The sequence below is a fragment of the Lissotriton vulgaris genome, chromosome 2_1 (assembly GCF_964263255.1).
Source record: "Lissotriton vulgaris chromosome 2_1, aLisVul1.2, whole genome shotgun sequence".
Lineage (NCBI taxonomy): Eukaryota > Metazoa > Chordata > Amphibia > Caudata > Salamandridae > Lissotriton > Lissotriton vulgaris.
Window position 1 is genome coordinate 673,040,816 of NC_141687.1, and position 23,055 is coordinate 673,063,870.

At 48.9% G+C, this 23,055-nt stretch overlaps 1 protein-coding gene across 2 annotated transcripts in view; it reads right to left on the reverse strand.

Annotated features, from left to right (window-relative positions):
- CSTF3 (cleavage stimulation factor subunit 3) overlaps positions 1-23,055 on the reverse strand; it is a 640,930-nt gene that overhangs the window by 336,772 nt on the left and 281,103 nt on the right. For both annotated transcript variants that reach the window (XM_086955867.1, XM_086955866.1), the window contains one exon: positions 10,140-10,237. In XM_086955867.1, the coding sequence (XP_086811993.1) occupies positions 10,140-10,237 (98 nt within the window). The remainder of the gene's footprint in view (positions 1-10,139; positions 10,238-23,055) is intronic.

Below are 23,055 nucleotides of genomic sequence, written 5' to 3' on the forward strand. Positions count from 1 at the left end.
AGATAGGAACTCCCCCAGCTTCACTCTCTGTTCCCTCTCGTCTAGGAAGGAGGCCAACAGACTCATAGCAGGCCCCTCCACCCCTATCTCCCTTAGTCGAGATGTTAAGACGAGGGGAGACAGGGTATCAAATGCAGCCGTAAGATCTAACAGGATCAGCAGGGTACTCAAGCCCTTATCAACTGTGGTGCGGATGTTATCAAGCACCACAGTGAGGGCTGACTCCGTGCTGTGACCCTTTCGGAATCCGTGCTGCGAATGATCCAGGAGACCAGAGGTATACAGAAAGGATGCAAGATGCTGGTTCAGATGGGTTTCCAGCATCTTTGCTGGGAGCAGCGAAAGTTTTTATACACCTCCGGGTCTAAGGTAGGCTTTTTCAAGAGGGGTTTGACCACCGCTCTCTTCCATTGGGAGGGAAAAATACCATCTCTCATTGCCCTGTTCATGATCTCAAGTAAGGGAGGCAGGAGGGTATCCTTACATTGCTTTAGGAGATTAAGAGGGCAGGGGTCAAGGGGGGAGCCCGACCTAGTCTTGGCCAGGCGGACATCCAATTCCTGCAAGGAGAGGGGGGGGAAAGCTAGACAGGGGGACAGGATTAGCCGGTCTAACGGAAACTGAGAAGGGAAACACTTGAGAGGTGGAAGAAGATATAGAGGCCCTTTGTAGCTCTAAGGCCGAGACAATATCGGCAATTTTAGTGTGGAAGTAGAGGGCAATATCGTCACACAATTGTTGAGTACAGGTGACGGGGTCCGGAAGCTGCAGGGTAGTCAGCGAATCCACGATTGAGGGTAGTAGGGCTTCTCTCGTCATCGATTCAGGCAATCTTTCCAGGGCCGCTTCATTATCGAGCCCTGCAACGCCTCAAGGCTTACCACCTCAGAAGGGGCCTAACTTACGAGCAGTCGGTTCCTCTGTCGGAGGAAGTGAAAGTGGAAATGTCCTAGTGGCTCTCCCATATGGAGGCGTGGAACGGCCGAGCAATTTTCGGGTCGATTCCGGATCTGATCATAGAATCGGACGCAAGCAGAACAGGCTGGGGCGCCCGCTGCGGGGATTTTTCCAAAGGCGGCGGTTGGTCGTTAGAGGAGCAGTAGCTTCATATCAATTGCCTAGAGCTTCTGGCGGGCTCTTTTGGACCAAGGACTCGGCGAAGTCATGTGTTCTTTTACGGATGGACAACATATCGGCGGTCCGCTATGTCAACCACCTGGGCGGCCCTTGGTCGCGGGCGTTAGCAGACCTGGCGAAGGATTTTTGGGATTACTGCCTAGCCCATCAGGTCTCGGTGACGGCGGAGTACCTCCCGGGCCAAGCCAATCAGGTGGCGGATTGGCACTCGAGGTACCTGCGAGATTCGAGTCTCTGGAAGCTGGACGCATGGGTGTTTCACTGGTTAGAAACCATGTGGGGCCCGTCCCGTCTCGACTTCCAGTTGCCGAGGTTTTTCAGTTGGAGACCGGATCCTCTGGCGGAGGCGACTGATGCGTTCCTCCAAGATTGGAGCCGGGAACAGCCTTACGCTTTTCCCCCGTTCTCGATGGTGGTGAGATCGGCGGCCCATCTGCGCCGCCAGAAGGCGGACGTGGTGATGATGACGCCCTGGTGGAGGTCGCAAGTTTGGTTTCCGGTTCTTCTGGAACTTTCTTGGGATTCTCCAATCCTATTCCCCCCGTTTCCTCGTCTCCTTCTCAATCCAGACGGGGAGCCTCATCACCTCATCATGCAGGGTTCTCTCCACCTCATGGCGTGGCGGCTTTCAGGCGACGCTGGTCGCTCCCGGGACTTTCGGGCTCGGCTGAGTCCTTCCTGTCTAAGGCGTGGGCTGACAGTACAACAAAGAGGTACCGCTCGGCTTGGTCCAGGTGGGTTCGTTGGTGTCTTCGACGGGACGTGGATCCCCTGGTCGTAGGTGTCGTTCCCATCGTAAACTTCCACTACGAGATCCATCTCGTATGAGGCCTTCGTGGACGTTCCCAAACTCTGTGTGGTGCAGTGTTTAAAGACGTACGAAGACGTCACGCTGGAACTTCGCCCCCCATGTGAGAGGCAACTTTTAATTGCTCTTCGAAAACCGCATAAGGCGGTGTCTTCCCCCACTATCGCCCGTTGGGTGCGGTGGGTGCTCCTAGAAGCTGGCATTGATACTAAACAATTTGGAGCTCATTCAGCTAGAGGTGCCATGGCCTCGAAGGCTTTCTCCTTAGGGGGACGTCTGGAGGACCTGATGTGTGCGGCGGACTGGTCCTCGGACTCCACTTTCAAGCGGTTTTATTTTAAGCCTGTGGTGGATATTGCAAGTTTGGTGGTTAATCAGCTTTGAACAAGCATAATCTGAAGCCTCCGGTCCTGACATAGAATCGAAATTTGCCTAGCATAGTAACGGTAAGTTTCAATTCTATTAAGGACACAGAGGCGAGGATTATCCCACCCATGCTTCCTGCGGAGATCCCTCCCTGTATGGCTGTAAGTAATCTGTTTTCCATTAAATGAGATCTTTTAGACTTGTGGTAATGACGAGTGGTATTTCTTAAAGATTGGTCTTTTTCCTCTGGCGGAATTGACAACGCTCACGCTGTTATGTTTTTCCTGCTAGGCAATGATGGCGCAAAGCAAGACCGTGGATGAGGTGGCGTGTCTCGCGCGAAGAAAGAGGAAGAGACCACAAGATGGACGGACTACCTTAAGGATTATGGACACTGTAGAAGGACTATGTACATGAACTGATGGGATATGGAGTTCCCTGAATGTGTTCTGATTTCTTCTGTTGATCATTTTAACCCGATGTTGGGTATTATGTGATATATTTTTCATGTGTATTGCTTTTCTGGCTGCTATGCGGTGACTTTTGAATAAACAGCGGGGAGAGAAAAGCATAATCCTCGCCTCTGTGTCCTTAATAGAATTGAAACTTACTGTTACTATGCTAGGCAAATTTCGAGTCTCCCTGGCAATCTTGACCTGGAATCCAGTGTTGAACGACCTCTCCTGACCTTCTCCCACTGTGCCTGCAGCCTCAACCTGAAGGTTCCCCCTGATCGTGACCAGAGTGGTGAGGAGAACCAAATGCCTAAAAACACCTCTTCACCTGCAGCCCCCAGGCCTAGGAGTGCCTAACTGACGGTGACCTAGCAATCCCCCACTATCCAACATACCTCTCGAGTAGTGAGATTCCTTCAACTAGCCTTCCAAACCGAGCCTGCAGCTGTTTTCCCCAACCGAGGATCTCCATTGGTTTCATTCCCATCCCCCCACCTCCCCGGAAGCCTCCTTTGCAATCTCCACTCGGCTGCCGCTTGTGGTGCAGTCTCAGTGCTCCTTGATGGCCTCTCCAGTGCTCGTGTTAACCCCCAGGACCTGTGCCCCTGAACCGCATGTACTTAGCCGGTGCCTCTTCAAGATGCCCCCAGCCTCCACAGAATAACATTGGGTCCAGTGCTGCTGGTGGTGCAGTACCTACCTTGATCCGACCTTTGCCCAGTATTGACCAAAACCCCTGGAGAGTGAATCTCAAAACCATTTACTTACCTCCAAGTTACTCACCTGTCTACCCTCCCATAAGATTGAATTAGTCTCTCACGGTATTGTACCAAGTTTGATACTGAAATACAAAGTATCTTTTGCTGTACTGAAAAGCATTCCATGCATATGTAAAGTAAGTAATCTGTTTTCCATTAAATGAGATCTTTTAGACTTGTGGTAATGACGAGTGGTATTTCTTAAAGATTGGTCTTTTTCCTCTGGCGGAATTGACAACGCTCACGCTGTTGTGTTTTTCCTGCTAGGCAATGATGGCGCAAAGCAAGACCGTGGATGAGGTGGTGTGTCTCGCGCGGAGGAAGAGACCACAAGATGGACGGACTACCTTAAGGATTATGGACACTGTAGAAGGACTATGTACATGAACTGATGGGATATGGAGTTCCCTGAATGTGTTCTGATTTCTTCTGTTGATAATTTTAACCCGATGTTGGGTATTATGTGATATATTTTTCATGTGTATTGCTTTTCTGGCTGCTATGCGGTGACTTTTGAATAAACAGCGGGGAGAGAAAAGCATAATCCTCGCCTCTGTGTCCTTAATAGAATTGAAACTTACTGTTACTATGCTAGGCAAATTTCGAGTCTCCCTGGTAATCTTGACCTGGAATCCAGTGTTGAACGACCTCTCCTGACCTTCTCCCACTGTGCCTGCAGCCTCAACCTGAAGGTTCCCCCTGATCGTGACCAGAGTGGTGAGGAGAACCAAATGCCTAAAAACACCTCTTCACCTGCAGCCCCCAGGCCTAGGAGTGCCTAACTGACGGTGACCTAGCAATCCCCCACTATCCAACTTACCTCTCAAGTAGTGAGATTCCTTCAACTAGCCTTCCAAACCGAGCCTGCAGCCGTTTTCCCCAACCGAGGATCTCCATTGGTTTCATTCCCATCCCCCCACCTCCCCGGAAGCCTCCTTTGCAATCTCCACTCGGCTGCCGCTGGTGGTGCAGTCTCAGTGCTCCTTGATGGCCTCTCCAGTGCTCGTGTTAACCCCCAGGACCTGTGCCCCTGAACCGCATGTACTTAGCCGTGCCTCTTCAAGATGCCCCCAGCCTCCACAGAATAACATTGGGTCCAGTGCTGCTGGTGGTGCAGTACCTACCTTGATCCGACCTTTGCCCAGTATTGACCAAAACCCCTGGAGAGTGAATCTCAAAACCATTTACTTACCTCCAAGTTACTCACCTGTCTACCCTCCCATAAGATTGAATTAGTCTCTCACGGTATTGTACCAAGTTTGATACTGAAATACAAAGTATCTTTTGCTGTACTGAAAAGCATTCCATGCATATGTAAAGTATTGTTTGATGCTATGCAAACCTTTTGCCAGTAATTTGAAAGAATTGCCTAATCAGCCTGGTGATGGGCCATCAGGATATACAAGGTGTAAGAAAGTGGCTCTGTATATACTGGACCAAAGTAAGGTACTGTGTGCACAGAGTTCACAGTCCCCAGTGGTATGGCAGAGGCTTAAGTTAGATATAACCTTACTCTCTAAAGTGGTAGCTTGGCCGAGCAGTAAGGCAGTATCAGAAGACAGTGTAAAGCATTTATTGTACACACTCAGTCAGCAAATGGTCTCACACACTCAATAACTGAACTCAAGGCCAATTGTTTATTATATAAAAATATATAGTTACTTTATTTTAGAACCACAGTAGGTATCATAAATACTTTCTCAGAATGAGAGGTTGCAATTAAATACTTTCAAATAGCAGTTTACTTTTAAATGCAATAGTTACAGTTGTTGCAATATGCAACACAGGTTTAAACACGAAATAACATTGAGCTCAATGGGAGTTTTTAAGTAAATGCAATAAAATTACTTTACAATAGTTTTTCTAGCTCAGGGCTGGATCCTGGATTCTGCCCTGGTGCATTTCCTGTAAACAGTTGAAAGAAATAGTTTTTGTTACACAGGCGATTTTTAAGGAATATTTGTAAGTATGAAAAATCGACACAGAAAAAACTTAGGTATAAACCAGACAATGGATTCCTATGGAGGAAAATTGAGTTAACAGTAAATCATGATTATAATTACTTTAAGGTTCAGTGCTGGGCTGAAAGATACAGCCCTGGGATCTCTCCTGATAACAGGTGAGTAATTCGGAATTTGTTGATCGGATGATTTTTAGGAAATACTTTGAAGTTGCAAAACTCCACACAAAAGAAATTCTGAGTGAAACCAAGTCAATGTTACCCTATGGAGAAAATTAAGTTATCGGTCTTTGGGTAAGTACTCGGCTGGCAGAGTTAAGGTTCTGGGGGTAGACTCAGGGGTCTCCCAGGGTCAGGTAAGTACAGTTGTTACACCCTCAGCGGCACAGAGGCAGCGGGGTGCAGAGTGAGTAGGACCAATTTTATCCTATGGAGGAGAAGGGGCCTTCGGTTGGTGGCTGCTAACAGGCAGACCACGCGGCTGTGGGAGCTGAGCTCCTGGTCACTTACACAGGGCAAGTGGGGAAGTAGAGTAGGGTAGTTGCTGCACTTCTAGCGGCACTCGGGCTGCAGGGTGCGGGGTGCTTTTGGGCCTTCGGGCACCCAGTGTTAATCAATGGGAGAACTGGAGATTGAACAAAGGCTGCAGACTCAGGGACGGAGATTCTTCAGGTGCGACCACCACTTCGAGAGGTAAGTTGGGATCTTGGAAGATATGTAGACATCCAGGAGTTGGGCACCGGGTGCAGGGGAGGGTGCAGGGGAGGTAGGAAGGTTCAGGGTGCCCCTAAATACTACATTTAGGGGTGTTACAGGTAAGGCAAGGACAGGGACCAATGGGTCAGTACACCCCCTATCATGCCACTCTCCAGTGGGAGGGGGCAGGAGCCTAGCTAGCTCTGATTGGGTAGGGCACCCCATCCTCAAGATGGCGGGAGCCCAGAGTTGTGGGGTTGGCAGAGGCTGGCACCACCCCCTTTCCTTCCTTTGTTTTTCCTGCCTGTCTTCCTGCCAGAGTGGCGGTCAGAACCAGTGTGGGCCAGTTGCTGAGTACAGCAAGTGGCCTGGAGAAGCTCACAAAGGCGGCATGCTTTGGAAGCTTCCTCTGCCCATCCGGGGGGAGGAGGCTTGGCACCTCGTCCCAGGATGTGCATTGTTTCAGGCCCCCAGAGAGTGGCAGGCTCTCGACCTAGGGGCACAGAAAGATGTCTGGTGGTGGCAGCCTCGGTAGCCATGCAGTCAGGACACTGGGAATTGGTTAGGTTTCAGGATGCACCTTTAAGATGCCCTCTGTCGTGCATTTGGCATTAAATCCCACACTGGCATCAGTGCGGGTTTAATGTGCTGAGAAGTTTGGTACCAAACTTCTCAGTCTTCAGTGTAGCCATTATGGTGCTGTGGAGTTCGTAATGACAACCTCCCAGCACCATATACTCTTAATGGCATCACTGCACTTACAGTGCCCAGGAATGGCCCTGGGTACTGTAGGGGCACAGGGCTCATGCACCTGTGCCCACACCACTGGCATAGTGCACCCAGCTAGAGGGGTGACTGAGGTATGCCAGGGCAGTGTGATTGTGGGTATGGCACACAGGGATGTGTGCCATGTCGACTCTTTGTTTAGTTCTGCACCCAGACACTCAGCCTGCAAAGGCAGTGTGTGTGTGCGTGTGTGTGTGTGTGTCAGGGTATTGGGCCCCTGAGGGTGGCACAATAAGTGCTGCAGCCCTTAGGGGTCTTCTCTGGTCACAGTGCCCTGGGTACCTAGGGTACCATTTACCAGGGGCTGACCTGTGGCCAGAGTTGCCAATTGGGTTTAGGTTTCAGCAGTTTTAGGGAAGGAACACAGGCCCTGGGCACCTGATTGGCAGGAGTCCAGGGCACACTCAGTCAAAGCACATCAGCAATTCAGCAAACAGTGGGGGCATACCATACAAGAAAGATGGCACTTTCTCACACAAAGCACACCTCAGCTCCCTTTGTGTGACTGTCTAGAGTGAATGCAAAAGAGCCTATCCCAGACATGCATTCTGCAGACTGGTAGAGACAAAGAACGGTTAAGCAAGGAAATGCCCACTTTCTAAAAGTGAACTTTTCAAACACGCAATTTAAAACCAACTCAACCAAAAGATGTATTTTTTAATTGTGAGTTTAGAGACCCCAAACTCCAAATGTCTATCTGTTCCCAGTGGGAAATTACACTACAAAGATATTTAAAGGCAATCCCCATATTACCCCGAGGGACAGATAGTCCTTGCAATAGTGAACAATTGAATTAGCAGTATTTCACTATTAGAACATGTAAACACACCAGGACATGTCCCACCTTTTACATACACGGCATCCTGTCCACGGGGCTGCCTTAAGGGGGGAACTACATGTAATAAAAGGGAAGGTTTGGACCTTGCAAGTGGGTGCACTGGCCAGGATGAAATGACATTTTAAAACTGTATTCACAGACATACTGCAGTGGCAGGTCTGAGACATGTTTGCAAGGCTACCCTTGTGGCATAATCAGTGCTGCAGGCCCTGGGTACACAAAGTGCACTTTACTGGGGACTTACTAGTAAAGCAAATATGTCAATCATGAATAAACCAATCGCCATTACAATTTAGACAGAGAACACATACTCTCTGGTAGCACTGGTTAGCAGTGGTAAAGTGTCCAGAGTCCTAAAGCCAACAAAAACAGGTTAGAACAAATAGGAGGAAGAAGGCTAAAAGTTTGGGGATAACTCTACAAAAAGGGCCAGGCCCAACAGTTATCTCACTAAGGTCCTATGTCCTCAATCTTATTTTATTACAAGGAAACTGAAAGTTGATTAAAAAAAGTAAAGATGCATCACAAATCACAGAGAATGTGGCAAGTGGTAGACCCACTCAACTGTGAAGAACATCAAACCCATGCAACAGCCAGGTAGAGCACAGATCAATGTAGAAGAGCTACTCAAATGAATGAATACATCCTCTGCTACAGACAATGTCCCAGGCAAATGCAAAAATGTACTCATGTAGGTTTTCACATGTTAACATGTATCTGGTGCCCCTTTGCCTGCCAGAATAAATAAAGACAGCCTATTATTAAGGCGATATTGAGGCAGTTAGCATCAGTAATGTAGCTATTTAAAGGAGAAATTCTGGCAAAAGAAAACATATCTTAAAAACTAAGAGGTATACACTAAATAAAACATACTTTTTCAAAACCTGGAGGCAAAATGTGAAGGACGCCAAATCTACAAAGTTCAGGCATGAAGATTAGCTGCCTTTAAACCCATTGAAAAGTAAAGATATCACAAATATACTTAAATATTATGTCATGAATATATGCACCGGACTTTTGAAGTGGCATACTCCAACGTAAGGCAGCAGTTATTTGTCTGTCAAATAGGTATATAGGTCCCACGAGGCTATACATGAGTGAAGCTGCATCATTCTGTAGGGCGTGAAATTCTTTGAGAAGGTTTGTGCTATTGATTCATGGACGAAATGCAGTTAGGAAAGGCTGGGGGTGATATGGGGCTGTATAACTGTTCTATGGGAATTAGAGATTAGGTGTTTTTTGTTCTGGGACCGATTCCATGTAAACTGGTCATAAGAAACCACTGTTGATAAGAGTCTTTAAAAGGAGGGCAGGCTCGAATATGCCACTGAGGCTATTAGTTTTCTTTTTTTCTATTAAATAATGTTGCGGTCCAGAATCACGAGGTTAGGGCAACACTAGAAGAGATTAGGCCTTCTCGAAGGAGTGTAAGGAGAAGAATTCAGTCTAGCATTTAGGCTCAAGATGCGGCATTCATTCAGAAATGTCATCCAAGTTTTATTTGTTATAGATTAATTGACAAAGATGGGATGCCAGGCAATGATATAAAAATGTAATCCGGAGGACTCTGAAAATGTTCCTTGTTCAACACTGGTAGCAAGTAAACAATAAAAAGTACTCAGGAGAGAACATAGGCTTTGGGAACTCCGTATGTAGTGAGGGGCAGATGTGGGTGGATGCATGTACTCTGAACTCAAACATAAAGAGGTATAATGGAGACAAATTGTATGGTTTAAGGTTTCAAATGCAACAGAATAATTGAAAGGGGCCCAAAGGACACAGCTGTTGGAATACCTTGGTTGGCAGAGGTACCTACAGCCGTTTGAGGGGCAAATTCGAATGTCAAGAGGATCCAAGACGTTGTGTTCAAATAAAATGTTAAGAAAAGAATGATTAACAGCTTAAGATTGGATTGACTTCACCAACGCACTGTAAAACTGCGAAAGGTTGATGGTTGATTGGAAATGTGGAGCTAGGTCATGCAAGTATCAATAAATATTGTGACTATCCTGTAGGAGGAAATGCATCTTCAAGTGTCTAAGATTGCACAGTTTAGTGCTCAGAGGAGCACTTTTGGGTGGTTGATGGAAAGACATTTGTTGGTTATAAGTTAGAATTTAATGATTATGGTTTAAGGTAAAACTTGATTTTGAATTCCTAGCTTCTTTTGCGGACACATGGAAAAAAAATATTGTAGAAGAAAAGTTTGAACCTGTAAGTTCTATCTGAAACATGAGTAGAAGGGCCAGTGAGAGGCTTGGCAGTGTGTAAAGTATATAACATTTTGACATACTTCCATAAAAGAGAAACTAAGCGTTGAATATTCTATACTCACTTGTAACTTGGTAGCTTTCCCTTTGTTTCTCTTACATAAGAAAGGTAGCACTTCCATAGGTCGATGTGTAAAACTTTCATGAGGCATCTCTGAAACAACTAAGAATAATGTAGGGGAAAATAATTAGGGACACATATAATAAAGAGTAAAACATTTTTAGTTCTGATCATGAAATTTCAACCAACCCTCCACCCGATTCCTTGCAAATGGAGGTGTTCACAACTTATTGGACATTCTATATCAAGTAACACATTCTATGCAGACTAATCCAGTTCTAGTGCTTCAGGTGTAATAGCTGGTATACCAACTACCGACTTCAGTTTACTTCAAAGGTTATGAGCACAACTTCACTCTCAACAATGCTAAACAAGGTGGGGACAGGGATACGTAAAGAAAAGGAGCCATACATTAATATCCTCCTGAAATAGAGCAACAAATAGTAGGAGAGAAGAATCATAATCACTGTTAACCAAGGGATGGAGGTAATGGTTAGAAAAAAAGCTAAACCTGTGCTGCAGGATAAGGGAAGTAAGGTTATGGGTTGCTAATTGCTGGAAAAACTTCCAACCTGTCAGAAGGTCTTCAGAATCAACACAATAACACTGCTCACTTTATTTTTACATGTGGAAAGGCCTCACTATACAGCAAGTCACTTGCCATTATAAAGATCTTAAATGAAGTTCAACTTTTCAGGAAGATTATGATTTCGGATTGTAAAGTTACAAATTAGAGTAACCAAACAGATTTGAAACGGGGTTACTGAAACAGAACTATAACTTCAAGGACCCTAAATTAACATAAATGAAGTCAGTGCTTGGAACTTTCCCTTAATGAACTGCATTGTACTGGTTACCTTCCATCCAATGCTGGAACTGGAACTGCCATTAAATCCATTAGTTAAATAGCTAGACATAAAGAGACAAGCATGTCGAAGTAATGGCCTGGTATAATCATGAATTTTACTGATGTGTTTTCTATATAAAAGAAACATTGTTGTCTTCCTCAAATAAAAAGTGCCAGGTTAACCACTACACAGTAATATTTAGGTCTGGCCTAGCGACGCAGCGCATGCGCTGCACACCATGGCGAGTTTATTGTCGTTGGTTTCTAGGCCGAAGGGGGACAGGACATGTGCATGCGTACGGACAGGAGATATGCACTCCGTACGCATGCACATCTCCTGTCCCCGCATAGGGTAGGCGTTTCAACACAGTGCGCACATGGCGCACTTTCACTTTACCTCCCTCCCCCAGTCAGCCCCAGATCATTTCGGTAGCTCCCGGGGACCCTGCACAGCATCAGCAGTAACGCGCCAAATTGCTTCCCTACTCGAGCGAATGCTACAAGGATTGTAATCATACTGCCTCTGGAATGGCAACGCTATTGTTGCTTGTGATGTACACTGATGGGTGTCTCTGTTACTTCTATGTATAAACATAGGCTGGTGTTTATTGCTTGCATGTATGATGTGTGTTCTGGGCCAGAGTCCTTTTCCGATCACAGGAACAGTATCATTGGGCAGTGTGGAATGCTGCATAAAACCAAACGGTTATCTAAAGTACACAGACGACAAGTGACTTCTGTAAGAAAGTGGCTCTGTATATTCTGCACCAAAGTAACGTACAGTGTGCACAGAGTCCACAGTCCCCAGAGGTTTGGCAGAGGCTAAAGTTAGATATAACCTTACTCTCTAAAGTGGTAGCTTGGTCGAGCAATGAGGACAGTGTAAAGCATTTGTTGTACACACTCAGTCAGCAAATGGTCCCATACACTCAAGAACTGAACTCTAGGCCTATTGTTTTGTATATAAATATATGTTGTTTTATTTTAGAACCACAAGTAGGTATAAAAATAATTTCTCAGAATGAGATGCTACAGTTGAATACTTTCAAATGGTAGTAGACTTTTAAATGCAATCGATACAGATTTTGCAATATCCAACAAAAGTTAAACACAATTATAACATTGATCTCAATGGGAAGTTTAAAGTAAATGCAATAAAATAACTTTGAGAATGTTTTTCTTACTGAGGGCTGGATCCTGGATTCAGCCCTGGTGCATTTCCTGTAAAAGAAATCGTTTTTGTTACACAGGCGATTTTTAAGGAATATTTGTATGTTTTGAAAATCGACACTTATAAGAGTTTCTGGCAAAAAGCAGGCAATGTTATCCTATGGGAGGAAATCGAGTTATTGGAAAAGAAAACAAGTTACTTACCTGTAACTTTGGTTCCCCAGTATTGGTAACTTTCATAGATTCCCATGCTTTGTATCATTCCCCGTTACCGGAATGGGAGCCTCGGTAAATAAAAAATACCATAGTAGTAAGCACAAAGTGAAAAAATAGGTCTAGGCCTCATCTCATTTTGTAGCTTATCCACCTCTTTTTGTAACAGAGACCAAATTTTTGCAACAGCCAATCAGAGCATCCTCACCCCACAGAACCTTCCTGAGAGAGCCTCAGATTTTCGTAGCCGTTGTGAACAGCAACATCACTGAACCATAAGGCTGAGCTTTCCCAGGGGAGGAGGGTGGGCGCATGGGAATCTATGAAAGTTACCAATACTGGGGAACCAAAGTTACAGGTAAGTAACTTGTTTTCTTGCCCCAGTATTGGAATTTTCATAGATTCCCATGCTTTGTATCAGAATAGCTAGCAGTAAAAAGAAAGCATATTTTGTCATCTGTATATCTGCAAATGTCATACATAATCCTTATAAAAAAACAGATACACATTGGCAATACAAAGCTGAACAACTACAAGTAATACAAAATATGCAATGCAGGAAGGCGGGATAGAAAGGAAAGCTCACCGACTTATTGAAAAAGGTTCCTCAAAACCGCTTGGCCCACTGCCGCATCCTCCTTCACAGAAGAATCCAAGCAGTAGTGGCGAGTGAAGGTGTGGACACTGCTCCATTTCGCCGCTCTACATATGTCCTTGATCGGGACACCTGAGAATAGAGCCACCGATGAAGCCATTGACCTCGTAGAATGAGCATGAACTGCTCGCTGAAGTGGCTTTCCCGCTTCTTGATGGCAAAACTGGATTGCACCTGATATCCAGCGGGAAATACAGGATTTAGAAATTGGACAACCCTTTCTCGGAGCACTGTATGAAACAAAAAGCTGGGAAGACTTCCTGAGCAGTTTCAGATGAAAGTCTGAGGGGACCTTTGGAATAAATTTAGGATTCGTCCGCAGGATGAGAACATCACTCTTAAATTGTAGAAAGGGTTCCTCAATTGTGAAAGCCTGGAGCTCACTAACTCTTCTAGCCGATGTCAAGGCCAAGAGAAAGCCAGTTTCCAAGACACAAACTTCATGTCGGCCCTGTGAATAGGCTCAAACGGGGCCTTCATCAGACGTGACAGGACCAAATTCAGATGCCAGGCTGGTGGTGGAGGCCGGACTGGAGGAAAAACCCTGAACAAACCTTTCAGGAACTGTTTAACGATCCTCGCAGACCAAAGGGAAGGATCTGATGTTGAAGGTCTAAATCTAGAAATGGTCGCCAGATGTACCTTTATAGAAGAGTGAGCCAATCCAGATTTTGCAAGAGAAAGAATGTAAGGCAATAGTTGGTGCAGTGCAGAAGTATATGGATGCAGACCTTGTCTCTGACACCAAAGGCAGAACCTCTTCCACTTCGCCCGATAGGTTTTATTGGATACATCGCGGAATACTTAACTACACTAACCATAGTCCTTAGGGGCGATCCCGCTGGTGAATGAGTGGTGTGCGACCCCACCCCCTTTTTGAAATGTTTAAGCGGGCTGACAAGCCTGGGACCCCGCACCCGCGCGCCCGTGTGGTACTAGACCTGGCAATATTTGGCAGCCACCAGCAACCCCAGAAGATAAGAAGATGGCCTATTCCCTGCTGATGAGGGGTAAATACCCCGAAACACGCGTCCAGGGATGGCGAAGATGGATACATCGCGGAATACTTAACTACACTAACCATAGTCCTTAGGGGCGATCCCGCTGGTGAGTGAGTGGTGTGCGACCCCACCCCCTTTTTGAAATGTTTAAGCGGGCTGACGAGCCTGGGACCCCGCACCCGCGCGCCCGTGTGGTACTAGACCTGGCAATATTTGGCAGCCACCAGCAACCCCAGAAGATAAGAAGATGGCCTATTCCCTGCTGATGAGGGGTAAATACCCCGAAACACGTGTCCAGGGATGGCGAAGATGGATACATCGCGGAATACTTAACTACACTAACCATAGTCCTTAGGGGCGATCCCGCTGGTGAGTGAGTGGTGTGCGACCCCACCCCCTTTTTGAAATGTTTAAGCGGGCTGACGAGCCTGGGACCCCGCACCCGCGCGCCCGTGTGGTACTAGACCTGGCAATATTTGGCAGCCACCAGCAACCCCAGAAGATAAGAAGATGGCCTATTCCCTGCTGATGAGGGGTAAATACCCCGAAACACGTGTCCAGGGATGGCGAAGATGGATACATCGCGGAATACTTAACTACACTAACCATAGTCCTTAGGGGCGATCCCGCTGGTGAGTGAGTGGTGTGCGACCCCACCCCCTTTTTGAAATGTTTAAGCGGGCTGACGAGCCTGGGACCCCGCACCCGCGCGCCCGTGTGGTACTAGACCTGGCAATATTTGGCAGCCACCAGCAACCCCAGAAGATAAGAAGATGGCCTATTCCCTGCTGATGAGGGGTAAATACCCCGAAACACGTGTCCAGGGATGGCGAAGATGGATACATCGCGGAATACTTAACTACACTAACCATAGTCCTTAGGGGCGATCCCGCTGGTGAGTGAGTGGTGTGCGACCCCACCCCCTTTTTGAAATGTTTAAGCGGGCTGACGAGCCTGGGACCCCGCACCCGCGCGCCCGTGTGGTACTAGACCTGGCAATATTTGGCAGCCACCAGCAACCCCAGAAGATAAGAAGATGGCCTATTCCCTGCTGATGAGGGGTAAATACCCCGAAACACGTGTCCAGGGATGGCGAAGATGGATACATCGCGGAATACTTAACTACACTAACCATAGTCCTTAGGGGCGATCCCGCTGGTGAGTGAGTGGTGTGCGACCCCACCCCCTTTCTGAAATGTTTAAGCGGGCTGACGAGCCTGGGACCCCGCACCCGCGCGCCCGTGTGGTACTAGACCTGGCAATATTTGGCAGCCACCAGCAACCCCAGAAGATAAGAAGATGGCCTATTCCCTGCTGATGAGGGGTAAATACCCCGAAACACGTGTCCAGGGATGGCGAAGATGGATACATCGCGGAATACTTAACTACATTAACCATAGTCCTTAGGGGCGATCCCGGTGGTGAGTGAGTGGTGTGCGACCCCACCCCCTTTTTGAAATGTTTAAGCGGGCTGACGAGCCTGGGACCCCGCACCCGCGCGCCCGTGTGGTACTAGACCTGGCAATATTTGGCAGCCACCAGCAACCCCAGAAGATAAGAAGATGGCCTATTCCCTGCTGATGAGGGGTAAATACCCCGAAACACGTGTCCAGGGATGGCGAAGATGGATACATCGCGGAATACTTAACTACACTAACCATAGTCCTTAGGGGCGATCCCGCTGGTGAGTGAGTGGTGTGCGACCCCACCCCCTTTTTGAAATGTTTAAGCGGGCTGACGAGCCTGGGACCCCGCACCCGCGCGCCCGTGTGGTACTAGACCTGGCAATATTTGGCAGCCACCAGCAACCCCAGAAGATAAGAAGATGGCCTATTCCCTGCTGATGAGGGGTAAATACCCCGAAACACGTGTCCAGGGATGGCGAAGATGGATACATCGCGGAATACTTAACTACACTAACCATAGTCCTTAGGGGCGATCCCGCTGGTGAGTGAGTGGTGTGCGACCCCACCCCCTTTTTGAAATGTTTAAGCGGGCTGACGAGCCTGGGACCCCGCACCCGCGCGCCCGTGTGGTACTAGACCTGGCAATATTTGGCAGCCACCAGCAACCCCAGAAGATAAGAAGATGGCCTATTCCCTGCTGATGAGGGGTAAATACCCCGAAACACGTGTCCAGGGATGGCGAAGATGGATACATCGCGGAATACTTAACTACACTAACCATAGTCCTTAGGGGCGATCCCGCTGGTGAGTGAGTGGTGTGCGACCCCACCCCCTTTTTGAAATGTTTAAGCGGGCTGACGAGCCTGGGACCCCGCACCCGCGCGCCCGTGTGGTACTAGACCTGGCAATATTTGGCAGCCACCAGCAACCCCAGAAGATAAGAAGATGGCCTATTCCCTGCTGATGAGGGGTAAATACCCCGAAACACGTGTCCAGGGATGGCGAAGATGGATACATCGCGGAATACTTAACTACACTAACCATAGTCCTTAGGGCCGATCCCGCTGGTGAGTGAGTGGTGTGCGACGCCACCCCCCTTTTTGAAATGTTTAAGCGGGCTGACGAGCCTGGGACCCCGCACCCGCGCGCCCGTGTGGTACTAGACCTGGCAATATTTGGCAGCCACCAGCAACCCCAGAAGATAAGAAGATGGCCTATTCCCTGCTGATGAGGGGTAAATACCCCGAAACACGTGTTTAGGGATGGCGAAGATGGATACATCGCGGAATACTTAACTACACTAACCATAGTCCTTAGGGGCGATCCCGCTGGTGAGTGAGTGGTGTGCGACCCCACCCCCTTTTTGAAATGTTTAAGCGGGCTGACGAGCCTGGGACCCCGCACCCGCGCGCCCGTGTGGTACTAGACCTGGCAATATTTGGCAGCCACCAGCAACCCCAGAAGATAAGAAGATGGCCTATTCCCTGCTGATGAGGGGTAAATACCCCGAAACACGTGTCCAGGGATGGCGAAGATGGATACATCGCGGAATACTTAACTACACTAACCATAGTCCTTAGGGGCGATCCCGCTGGTGAGTGAGTGGTGTGCGACCCCACCCCCTTTTTGAAATGTTTAAGCGGGCTGACGAGCCTGGGACCCCGCACCCGCGCGCCCGTGTGGTACTAGACCTGGCAATATTTGGCAGCCACCAGCAACCCCAGAAGATAAGAAGATGGCCTATTCCCTGCTGATGAGGGGTAAATACCCCGAAACACGTGTCCAGGGATGGCGAAGATGGATACATCGCGGAATACTTAACTACACTAACCATAGTCCTTAGGGGCGATCCCGCTGGTGAGTGAGTGGTGTGCGACCCCACCCCCTTTTTGAAATGTTTAAGCGGGCTGACGAGCCTGGGACCCTGCACCCGCGCGCCCGTGTGGTACTAGACCTGGCAATATTTGGCAGCCACCAGCAACCCCAGAAGATAAGAAGATGGCCTATTCCCTGCTGATGAGGGGTAAATACCCCGAAACACGTGTCCAGGGATGGCGAAGATGGATACATCGCGGAATACTTAACTACACTAACCATAGTCCTTAGGGGCGATCCCGCTGGTGAGTGAGTGGTGTGCGACCCCACCCCCTTTTTGAAATGTTTAAGCGGGCTGACGAGCCTGGGACCCCGCACCCGCGCGCCCGTGTGGTACTAGACCTGGCAATATTTGGCAGCCACCAGCAACCCCAGAAGATAAGAAGATGGCCTATTCCCTGCTGATGAGGGGTAAATACCCCGAAACACGTGTCCAGGGATGGCGAAGATGGATACATCGCGGAATACTTAACTACACTAACCATAGTCCTTAGGGGCGATCCCGCTGGTGAGTGAGTGGTGTGCGACCCCACCCCCTTTTTGAAATGTTGAAGCGGGCTGACGAGCCTGGGACCCCGCACCCGCGCGCCCGTGTGGTACTAGACCTGGCAATATTTGGCAGCCACCAGCAACCCCAGAAGATAAGAAGATGGCCTATTCCCTGCTGATGAGGGGTAAATACCCCGAAACACGTGTCCAGGGATGGCGAAGATGGATACATCGCGGAATACTTAACTACACTAACCATAGTCCTTAGGGGCGATCCCGCTGGTGAGTGAGTGGTGTGCGACCCCACCCCCTTTTTGAAATGTTTAAGCGGGCTGACGAGCCTGGGACCCCGCACCCGCGCGCCCGTGTGGTACTAGACCTGGCAATATTTGGCAGCCACCAGCAACCCCAGAAGATAAGAAGATGGCCTATTCCCTGCTGATGAGGGGTAAATACCCCGAAACACGTGTCCAGGGATGGCGAAGATGGATACATCGCGGAATACTTAACTACACTAACCATAGTCCTTAGGGGCGATCCCGCTGGTGAGTGAGTGGTGTGCGACCCCACCCCCTTTTTGAAATGTTTAAGCGGGCTGACGAGCCTGGGACCCCGCACCCGCGCGCCCGTGTGGTACTAGACCTGGCAATATTTGGCAGCCACCAGCAACCCCAGAAGATAAGAAGATGGCCTATTCCCTGCTGATGAGGGGTAAATACCCCGAAACACGTGTCCAGGGATGGCGAAGATGGATACATCGCGGAATACTTAACTACACTAACCATAGTCCTTAGGGGCGATCCCGCTGGTGAGTGAGTGGTGTGCGACCCCACCCCCTTTTTGAAATGTTTAAGCGGGCTGACGAGCCTGGGACCCCGCACCCGCGCGCCCGTGTGGTACTAGACCTGGCAATATTTGGCAGCCACCAGCAACCCCAGAAGATAAGAAGATGGCCTATTCCCTGCTGATGAGGGGTAAATACCCCGAAACACGTGTCCAGGGATGGCGAAGATGGATACATCGCGGAATACTTAACTACACTAACCATAGTCCTTAGGGGCGATCCCGCTGGTGAGTGAGTGGTGTGCGACCCCACCCCCTTTTTGAAATGTTTAAGCGGGCTGACGAGCCTGGGACCCCGCACCCGCGCGCCCGTGTGGTACTAGACCTGGCAATATTTGGCAGCCACCAGCAACCCCAGAAGATAAGAAGATGGCCTATTCCCTGCTGATGAGGGGTAAATACCCCGAAACACGTGTCCAGGGATGGCGAAGATGGATACATCGCGGAATACTTAACTACACTAACCATAGTCCTTAGGGGCGATCCCGCTGGTGAGTGAGTGGTGTGCGACCCCACCCCCTTTTTGAAATGTTTAAGCGGGCTGACGAGCCTGGGACCCCGCACCCGCGCGCCCGTGTGGTACTAGACCTGGCAATATTTGGCAGCCACCAGCAACCCCAGAAGATAAGAAGATGGCCTATTCCCTGCTGATGAGGGGTAAATACCCCGAAACACGTGTCCAGGGATGGCGAAGATGGATACATCGCGGAATACTTAACTACACTAACCATAGTCCTTAGGGGCGATACCGCTGGTGAGTGAGTGGTGTGCGACCCCACCCCCTTTTTGAAATGTTTAAGCGGGCTGACGAGCCTGGGACCCCGCACCCGCGCGCCCGTGTGGTACTAGACCTGGCAATATTTGGCAGCCACCAGCAACCCCAGAAGATAAGAAGATGGCCTATTCCCTGCTGATGAGGGGTAAATACCCCGAAACACGTGTCCAGGGATGGCGAAGATGGATACATCGCGGAATACTTAACTACACTAACCATAGTCCTTAGGGGCGATCCCGCTGGTGAGTGAGTGGTGTGCGACCCCACCCCCTTTTTGAAATGTTTAAGCGGGCTGACGAGCCTGGGACCCCGCACCCGCGCGCCCGTGTGGTACTAGACCTGGCAATATTTGGCAGCCACCAGCAACCCCAGAAGATAAGAAGATGGCCTATTCCCTGCTGATGAGGGGTAAATACCCCGAAACACGTGTCCAGGGATGGCGAAGATGGATACATCGCGGAATACTTAACTACACTAACCATAGTCCTTAGGGGCGATCCCGCTGGTGAGTGAGTGGTGTGCGACCCCACCCCCTTTTTGAAATGTTTAAGCGGGCTGACGAGCCTGGGACCCCGCACCCGCGCGCCCGTGTGGTACTAGACCTGGCAATATTTGGCAGCCACCAGCAACCCCAGAAGATAAGAAGATGGCCTATTCCCTGCTGATGAGGGGTAAATACCCCGAAACACGTGTCCAGGGATGGCGAAGATGGATACATCGCGGAATACTTAACTACACTAACCATAGTCCTTAGGGGCGATCCCGCTGGTGAGTGAGTGGTGTGCGACCCCACCCCCTTTTTGAAATGTTTAAGCGGGCTGACGAGCCTGGGACCCCGCACCCGCGCGCCCGTGTGGTACTAGACCTGGCAATATTTGGCAGCCACCAGCAACCCCAGAAGATAAGAAGATGGCCTATTCCCTGCTGATGAGGGGTAAATACCCCGAAACACGTGTCCAGGGATGGCGAAGATGGATACATCGCGGAATACTTAACTACACTAACCATAGTCCTTAGGGGCGATCCCGCTGGTGAGTGAGTGGTGTGCGACCCCACCCCCTTTTTGAAATGTTTAAGCGGGCTGACGAGCCTGGGACCCCGCACCCGCGCGCCCGTGTGGTACTAGACCTGGCAATATTTGGCAGCCACCAGCAACCCCAGAAGATAAGAAGATGGCCTATTCCCTGCTGATGAGGGGTAAATACCCCGAAACACGTGTCCAGGGATGGCGAAGATGGATACATCGCGGAATACTTAACTACACTAACCATAGTCCTTAGGGGCGATCCCGCTGGTGAGTGAGTGGTGTGCGACCCCACCCCCTTTTTGAAAGGTTTTATTAGTACTAGGCGCTCGGGCCTGGGCTAAAATGTCTCTACATTCTCCTGAAAGATTCAAACCCTGGCATTCTCTTAACTCAGGAGCCACGCTGTCAATTGAAGGGACCTCAGGTCTGGATGCAGAACCTGTCCCTGAGCCATTGTTAATAGTGACGGAACAGGCCGCAGGAGAATCGGTTGATCTTGGGAGAGAAGGAGTTCTGTGTACCAAAACTGCCTGGGCCATGCTGGTGCAATCAGAATCATTCTGCACGGCTCCGCCTTGAGCTTGCGGATCAGTCTCTGGATCAGCGGAATAGGTGGAAAGACGTAAACAAATGCGCCGTACCAGGCTATCAAAAGCGTATTCCCCAAGTATCCCTGATGGTGATCCCTGCTTGCGTAGCACTGGCATTTGGCGTTCTGAGGAGTCGCAAACAGATCGATGGTTGGGGTCCCCCAACGTGAAAACAGTTCCTCCAGAATGGTCTGATCCAATTCCCATTCGTGGCTGATAGTCTTTTGGCGACTCAAAGCTTCCGCTGTGGCATTGAGTGTGCCTGCAAGATGCTCCGCTGAAAGAGTGATATTGTGTTGGATCACCCACTTCCACAGTCTCTGTGCTTCCTTCGAAAGGGTGCAGGATCTCGTCCCGCCCTGCTTGTTTATGTAGTGCATGGCCGTGGTGTTGTCTGTACGAACCAGCACTGAACGGTTGCGGATCCTTGGAGGGAAAGCCTGTAAGGCTAGACGGATGCCCATAAGTTCCAGTAGATTGATGTGGAACTTGCCCTGGACTGTGCTCCAATGACCACTGACTTTCAGTTCTTGGAGGACCGCTTCCCACCCCTCCATGGAAGCATCTATTGTCAACACCATGGGAGATGGTGGAAGTTGGAATGGCAAACCTACTGAAAGATTCTCTTTTAGTAACCATCAGCTGCTTGCTTTTCGCATTCCCGGTGTGATCACGATCTTGTCGTCGAAGGAGCCGGTTACCTGACGCCATTCCTTGTCCAGTTGTTCTTGCAGTGGACGCATTTGAAGCCTGAAGTGTGGTATCAATGGTATGCAGGATGATATCGATCCGAGAAGCGGTTTGTATTGGCGAACTGACAAACTTTCTTGTGTGCAGGAGGCGAGCTGAGAGAATCAGTTTGGTCTGGCGCTCCTCCGAAGGGAAAGCCATGCAGCAATCCGTGTCTAGGATTGCACCCAAAAACCTCGCTGTCTTGGAGGGGTGCAAAATCGATTTCTCCTTGTTGAGCCGAAGCCCCAGCTGCTCGAACAGTTTACTGCAGCTCGTGACTGCCCTGGATGCCTCTTGGAATGAAGGAGCCTTTACCAGCCAATCGTCCAGATATGGGAAGACTTCGAAAGACAGCTTCCTGAGAAAAGCTGCCACAGGAGCCAGTACCTTTGTAAAGATCTTTGGTGCGGACCGAAGACCAAAAGGCAGTACTCTGAATTGGAAATGGCTCTTGCCTACTGTGAATCGAAGATATTGCCTTTGAGCTGGATGAATGGGCATATGGAAATATGCATCCTCCAAATCTAGGGTTGCCATGTAGTCCTCTGGATTGAGAAGACGGAGAATGTCCTGAAGGGTGACCATCCTGAAGGACAACTTGATGAGATAAGTGTTGAGCTTCCGAAGATCTAAAATCGGACGCCACTTCTCCTTCGTTTTCCAAACCAGGAAGAACCTGGACTAGAACCCTTTCCCCTTCTGGGAATGAGGTACAGGCTCTATTGCCCCCTTGATGAAGAGTTGGTGGGCCTAGAGACTAAGAAGTCCTAGATGTTTGGGTGTAATGGCGTCTGGAGCTCTAGTTGGAGGAAGATTTTGAAACTCCAACGTGTGTACTCCCTTGATGATGTTCAGGACCCACTGGTCTGATGTTATGACCTTCTAGCTGTTTAGGCAATGGGCAATCCTGCCCCCCACTAGTGTTAACGAGGGTACAGGAACAGTAGAAAGACCCACATGGCCGCTATTGTCTCTTAGGGCCATATGTATCAAGCCTTTTGTGATTCGCAAAGGCCGAAATTCGCAGAATTTCGGCTTTTGCGAATCGCAAACGGCCTTTTTGTATGTTTTGGGATGTATGAAACATTCCCAAAATAAGGAATTGCAAACTTGTGCGATTCCTTATTTTGCCAAAGCATTTAGGGAATCGCAATTTTGCGATTCCTTAAATACTATGTGTGTAGCATTTTTGGCTAGCAAATTTTGGTTAAGGAATCGCAAATTACCACCAACTTGTAGTTGGTGGTAATTTGCGATTTCTTGTAAATATACACAATTGTGCATTTGTGAGGGTGGC